This window comes from Podarcis filfolensis, assembly GCF_964270895.1.
Source record: "Podarcis filfolensis genome assembly, chromosome: 14".
Classification (NCBI taxonomy): Eukaryota; Metazoa; Chordata; class Lepidosauria; order Squamata; family Lacertidae; genus Podarcis; species Podarcis filfolensis.
The window spans coordinates 42,828,199-42,835,397 of NC_139616.1; the positions used below are offsets into that span (position 1 = coordinate 42,828,199).

General features: G+C 47.8%; 1 protein-coding gene across 3 annotated transcripts in view; it reads right to left on the reverse strand.

The window, feature by feature from the left end:
* Positions 1-6,051, reverse strand: part of USP22 (ubiquitin specific peptidase 22) — a 104,854-nt gene extending 98,803 nt beyond the window's left edge. For 2 of the 3 annotated variants that reach the window (XM_083585749.1, XM_083585750.1), the window contains exon 1: positions 4,755-5,980. In XM_083585749.1, coding sequence (XP_083441875.1) covers positions 4,755-4,880 — 126 coding nt within the window. In that variant the 5' untranslated portion in view covers positions 4,881-5,980. Of the gene's footprint in view, positions 1-4,754 lie in introns of all 3 variants that reach the window. The other variant, XM_083585748.1, reaches the window with a different exon arrangement.
* Between the last annotated feature and the right edge of the window lie 1,148 nt (positions 6,052-7,199).

The following is a 7,199-nucleotide window of genomic DNA, read 5'->3' on the forward strand; positions in this document are numbered from 1 at the left end:
ACGAAATTAATTCGTTCCATGAATTTTTTCATCTAGCGAATTTTTCGTCTTGCGAAGCACGAAATCCCATAGGAAAGCATTGAAAATCAATGCGTTCCTATGGTCAAAAAAAGTCCAAACAAAGCCAAATTTGGTACAACAAGAGTTTATTAAGGGCTCTTTAAAGTCACACATACTGTAAAGAGCATTTCAAAATTCAAACCCAGAATTTTTTTTAAAAAACAGCAGAGTGGCCCAATGGTCACAGAAAATCATAAAAATGCAGGAAATAAAATCACAAGCTTCCAGTTTCTTGCAAACCCCTCCCCAACTGTTCCCCCAGCCACCCAGCACACAGAAATTCAAATCCATATTTTTTTAAAAAAAACAGCAGAGTGCCCCAATGGTCACAAAAAATCATAAAAATGCAGAAAAAAACCACACAAGCTTCCAGATTCTTGCAAACCCCTCCCCAACACCAAGTCCTTGAATTCCAAACACCCCAACCCAAAATCCAAAACCCCCCAAAAAAGTTTTAAAAGCTTAACTTACCAAATGGCTGCAAAAGAAGTTTTGGAAAAGCTTCAAAAATCACCAAAGTCTTTAAAAACCTCAAAAAAGGCTACTATGTACACTGCGTTCTATGAGTTGCTCCTCGAAGTCAAGTCGCAACTGTATTAACGGTGTTAAGAAAAAGGAAACAAACTTGCAAGACATTTTCGTCTTGCGAAGCAAGCCCATAGGGAAATTCATCTTGCGAAGCAGCTCAAAAAACGGAAAACCCTTTCGTCTAGCGAGTTTTCCGTCTTGCGAGGCATTCGTCTTGCGGGGCACCACTGTAGTAAATACCAGCGACAGCCATGATTTATTCTGGCTTATGCAAGTCCCCTCCACAACCTCTGCAACAGAACTACTACTCTTGTCTCATAAGGATATATCCATAACTAATCCAAAATAATATTTATAATATGCAGTTAAACTGTGCAATACCAATGTCAATAAAAATCTAAATTCTGCATAGAGCCAAGGTGATGCAGTGCCACAACAGGTCAGAGGAAGTGGTTGTTAAAAGAAACAGGCCTAGCTTCTAAACAAGCCTTGCAGTTTTTCTAATGATAATCATAGTTCATCTAACATTCAGGCCACTGAATTACAGTAGCTGTTATGTACTTTTAGTTAGGCAATCCTTTCACTTCTAAACCTTGTAGAATCATACCAATCTTACTATGTTAGATACACCAAATGTCCACTTAGCAATTCTTGTTAATTTCTAATTAAATATTACTGGCCCAAAACACATATGAAATAAAACTGTCTTGATTGAGATCTGAGCAGTTTCCAGATTCTCAAGCTACAAACAACTCTCAATTTACATGCATTTAACTTGTGCACATTCAGTTTCACGCGCTTGGCAAAAATAATTTTAAAAATTAAAAAGGGGATGGATGTCAGACACTAAATACTATAGCAATCCCACCCACTATAGCACCTAATGTGTTTTGACGATTTTGGCTTTATACAATAATGTAACCCCTGCATAAGTTGAGTGTCACCTGCACTCAACTCTTGTCTTGCAAAGAAGATTGTTAAATATTCTACACGGTGCAGTTTTTATGACATAGTAACTTGCAGTAGTACAAAAATTAATGCGGAAAACAGCCTTCTTTCTCTGTAATAAAAAAAAGAGTTAAGAATTTAAGACCAAAGCTGCATTAACTGGTGGCAGCAGGGGAGAATAATGGAAAGTAAAAGTAGCAACATAATAGAGAAACAGGCTTTCAAAATCAAGGCAATAAGCAATGTTGGCAGTCGAGTAGGGAAGCAAAAATTGACACTTTCTGCCCCCTGCAGTTTATATTGATATCTGGATTTTTAAGATGCAAAGCCTAGGAAGAAATAAAACAGGGAAGCAGATATCAAAAAATCAAATGATACAATCTTTCAGTTATTTATTGGATAGTCCATAGAGTAAAATGTAATTTTGCAAGGCTGTGTTCCTTTGACAAGGACTGTTTTTAATTACTGAATCTTATACCATCAATACTGCTGGAGACAGATGTTGGCAATTGTATGTTTCCTTTCCCATCACTGAATCTTCAGTGCCTGACTTTAACCATCTAAGCACCCATTTACACTATTTTTCCTTTCCATTTTTGCATACCAAGTAGAATAAAGCAGTAGAAATCTCTCCTGCGAAGAATGGCCTCCAAAATAAACATCTACTGACTCCAACACTGCAGCATCCTTCTAGAGAACAGGTTAGCTATCAGGCTACTTGAGCAGAAAATGCTTCCTCTTCATCAAATGCATACGTATTTTATCCCTCCACCCCACATGATGAAATTATGGGTGTAATTAACAAAAGACAACCTTCCTTGAAATTCCAAAAGTTTGGCTTTAGTGCCTAAGCTTACAAATGAAGAAAATTATTAAATTATGACAGTTTTAAAAAGAAAAAGGCTCAAATTAAATATTGTGCAAGATCTCTAAAACAGCCATTAACATTGTTCTCTGCCTCCAACATTATAGTAAGAACCATTATTGTATTACTTCCCTCAACAGTGTCAAAAATTATTAGTGTAAAGAAACGTAGTGAGATTTAGAAACTCATTCTTTTGAACCATCCCAAAAGGTACAAAGCATTGCCTGGCCCAATCCTAAATGCAATTATCTGAATCTGCAGCACAATGAGAGGTAGAAAAACTGGTAGAAGAACTGTAGCCCTTTGAAACACAATTTTACCTATATGAATTATGAATTTTTCCTATATAAAAGAACTAGCAAAAAGAGGTGTGGGCTAATATATTTTCGCCTGTGATGCTAGTTTTCTATCTGCAGGAAAGGGTTGGGGGGCATGCAAAACTACCCCCTCCCCACAAAAACCTGCAGTCTGAAGTGGTCCAGTCCACTCTATCATCCCATTCTGCTGCATATGTAGACCAAGTCGTGGTAATTTGCAGGCAGGTTTTAGGGCCTAATGGTGCATAAAAACAACAAACTCCCAAAATGCAAAATCTACAAACAGCTAAGTAATCATTAGGTATGAAACACACACTTGTAGTAGCTGTTATTTTCATGAAAAAACAGGTACACTGATACTTCTTGCATCATCAAACCAAGAGAAATGCCTGCCTCACTGACACCAAATCAGCAACAGTAACCACCTAACCTTCCCATATATCCCTTCAAATAGTCCTCCATATAACTACACAAATCTAACATATGCCATTCTCATGTAAGCCACTGGTATAAATCACTATATTCAGTTGACATAAAAAAATTTAACTCAAGCACATCAGAATCTGAAATTTGCTCATTCCTGACACATAGATGTTTGGCACTGACTTGACATCTAGAATTTATAAAAACGTATTTTTTCCAGTTGTATATGTTTTGTACCATTGGTTTACTGATTGTGTTGTTTCTCAGTTTGCAAAACTTGATTTCATCAACCTCTACATGAGGTACTATGAGTAAGACCCACTCAGAAAGCTGTTGGAGACTAGTGGAGAGGGAAAGAAGGGGGAACATATGTAAGAGAGAAATGTTTACAGAACTGAATTATCAGGAAACCAACAGAGATAGTTTTTCTTCATAGTGCATATTTACATTGAATTCCCTCTAGATTAACTATGCAGTGAAATTAAATGTGACTGAAGCACTTCCCATCTCTGTGTATAAATTCCATTTCCCCTCACATATACCTTTGGTCCCCCCTAATCCACTCAGATGCTGTCCCATATGATTTTGATTTTTAAAAAAAAAAAAAATCCACATGCATCAATGGTGTGCAGAATCATTTCCACCTATTGTGTCCTTGGAAACAGGACTTGCTTCCTCTGCCTGCCTAGAAACTCCAAGTCCAGTCACAGCTTCTACCCCAAGAACTTGCTCAAACCGCAGGGCGACCTCTCCACGCCCATCCCACTCCCCCAACCCCACCCCTTCCTCTTCCCTTCTGCAGCCTACACCCACCCACCTTTCCTACCCCCTCCAAACCATCCTTCATAAGTAACTCAGCTCGATAGAGCCACCCGCGGGGGGCAAGGATTACAGAAAGCCACTTCCCCCTTTTTCGGTGTTCCTCCACTTAACTTTTTAAAAAGGCAGCTATTTCCGTGTCAAACACAGCCCACGATTGAGAGAGGCAGTCTTAAGAAAATAATTCAGCAATGCCTCCCCTACCCCCCCCACGGGGGTGGGGGAAGCCCACAAGTGCACAAAAGCAGGCCGGACATGCTATTTTGCCCTGTCTGGGCAGCTCTCGCTTATCCCTCCCTCCTGCTCTATCCCTCCCCTTCCCAGGCGTGCTCTGCAGTTGTCCAATTCCGGGAAACCCTCACGCCCTCCGACACCCACAACAGGAAAGGAGGCGGCGGCTGCTTCGGCCACCCCCATATTTCAAAGCCTCGACGTCTGGGGATCGGGAGCCCCATCAGCATTCCTTCGCCTGCTCTCCCCACGGCCGAATAAAAGCGGGTTTAGGGGCAGGGAAGGCAGAGCAAATATTTTTGACAAGCGATGCGGGACTAGCTCCCTGATCCCGTGGGGGAAGAGCTAAAGGCATATTTTGGAAATGGGGAGGGGGGGTTAGAAGGAGGAATCCTGCCCCCCAGCGGGGAATCGCTGCAACCGAGAATTAAAGGGAGAATCTGCCTGGACCGCTCCGTCCCGAGCCTGCCCCGCTTTTGCTGCTGGGGGTTCGCATGGCCATTTGCGCGCCTGTCGCTCTTTCCACACACACACCTACCCCAAACCCGCTTATTCCCCCTTACCTTTCTCTTCCTGGTCTCGGCCGACCCGCTCCACACGAAGCACTGGTAGATCACCCTCAGGTTCTGCTTCCAGTTCTCCACCTTGAAGCCGGTCACATGGCAGCACCCGGCGGCCGGCGGACTCATGTCAGACCCCCCCACATCAATCCGCCCGCCCCGCCGGCACGGCTTCTGCTAGGCTACGGGAGGAGCAGGAAGAAGCAGCAGCAGCAGCAGACGAGGGGGGGGAGGTTGAGGCGGGGGAATCCCAAATCGGAGCTGGGTGGGAGCGAAGACCGGGAAGGGGAGCCGGGACGGGAGGGAGGGATATTGTCGGGGTGGTGGGGACGACAGGGAGGGGAAGGAGGGGTCTCCTCAGTCCGGCTCCTTCGTCGCTGAGGGGGGCGACTGCGGGCCGCCACCCCCCTCAGGGCTGCTGCGCGGCCTCCGCCGCCCCCGCCGACTGCAGTGGTGGCGGTGCGCGGAGGGGGAGGGGAGCGGGCGGCGTGAGGCGGGGGGGGAGGGGAGCGGCTCCTCTTCCTCCTCCTCCTCCTCCTCGGATTCCTCCTCTTCTTCCTCCCTCTTCACTCTCCTCCTGCGCCTCTTCTTCTCCTCCTTCTCCTTCGCCGCCGCCGCCTCCTCGCCGCCGCCGCTTTCGCCTCAACCCCGCCCCGCCCCCGGCTGCTCCGAACAAAGCGCCGACGCCGACGACGCCACTGAGGAGGCAGAGCGCCACAAAGATGAGGGCAAAGAGAGAGAGGCGGGCTGAGGAGAATCTTCGCTGCCCGCCGCCGCCGCCGCGCGCTACCTCATGGAGGCCTCACGGGAGAAGGAGGAGCGGGGACGAGGGGGAGGGAGAGAGAGAGAGAGAGAGAGAGAGGGAAGCCCTGGCGGCGGCGGCGAGGGGCGCGGGTGCCGCTGCTGGGCGGCCGGCTCGGAGGGGTGTGTTCTTCGCCTCCGGTTCCCCCTCAAGTCAGTCAGCCTCGCGAGCTCGCCGGGGTTCGTGTCTCTTTAAATCTCTCTCTCTCATCTCATTCCCTTTCTCGCCCCCCACCCCTTTTCTGCGATGTGTAATGGTCCTCTCCTCAAAAGACGGAGCGAACTCAATCGAAGCCCCGCCAGGCCCGTAGCGGGACAAACCAACTGGGAAAGGAGCGGGGGTGCGGAGGGGGGGGAGAGAGGGAGAGAGAGAAAAACGAGAGAGAGGGAGAGAGAGAGAACAGCGCTTCGCCCATGAACCGCAAGGAGGCCCGGCGGGTGCAGCCCTATTGGTAGCCGTCGGCTTATGTCCCTCCCCTCTCCCGTTTCCCATTGGCCGCCGCCGCCTTCCCTTACAGCGGGAGGAGGCGAGGGAAAGAAAAGGCGGGTTCGCCTGGGCCCGTCCCACCCTCGGGCCCCGTTGATTGACAAAGGAAGTTGGGAAACCGAAAAGGAGGGGGAGGGCAAGGGGGGAAAGGAGCACATGCTGCGGTGCGGGGTTGTGGATTGGAGGGGCCGCCCGCCGCTCTCACGTCACCAGGTTGCGGATTGGCTGGGGAAGCGATGTCAGGGCAAAGGGGCCGCCTTCCCCCAGGCAGCAAGCAGGATGTGCGGGATGGGGGGGGGGGTGGACACAGCGCCGCTGCTGTCATATCCGCTTAACTTTGCAGCTTCTCTGTTACCCCAGTGATTCCTTGCAAGGAGGGAGGAGCTGAGCTGGATGATGAGGATGATGCTTAATTAGCCCTTGTCAAATGCCCCGTTTTCTTCTTGCCCGGCTCCGGTTCTGCAGATTCAAACCTCAGCCCTGCTTGCCGACACACCAGTGCAGCCAGAGCAAGCCCTGCTGGGCAATTGCGTTTCCTCCACCCGGCTGACCTTGCTGCCGCCTCCCTTGTGGTTCTCCACGTGCTGTTTTTGCGTTCTCCTGGGCAACTCTTCCTTCACACGAGCAATGGAAGAGTAGAGGCTTCCCTCCCTGTCGTCGCCGCTGTGCCTTGCATTTGTAAAATCTAAAGGATTTTCTTCGGGTGGTGTGAACATATACAGTAGCGTGAAGAGCCGTTTCTCCGCCCTCCTGAACCATGCCCCCCATATAATAGTTTCTATATACTGTGTGTATATGTGTGTGTTTGCCTATAAAATACAGGAGTGCATTCGGAGTTAATAAGGCAGCAGAGTTCTTGTTCCGCAGGGGTAGGAGTGTTTAGTGCATTGCAGCAAACAGCAAAGAGTATTTTAGGCATCTCAAAGACTTTTAACACAGATTTTATGATGGCATGCCTTCATGGACTAGCACAAAGTTAGTGCTTGGGGCCTCCAGTGGGTTGAGGGTTTGGGGGTGTGATTAATAAGATGTCACTTGTGTTTCAAAGCCCTGTGATACAAACATACAAAGCTCACTTTTGCTGAACCAGACCTTTGATCCATCTAGCCCTCTTGTCTCCCCTGGCTAGACATGGCTGTCCAGAATCTCAGGTAAAGGAG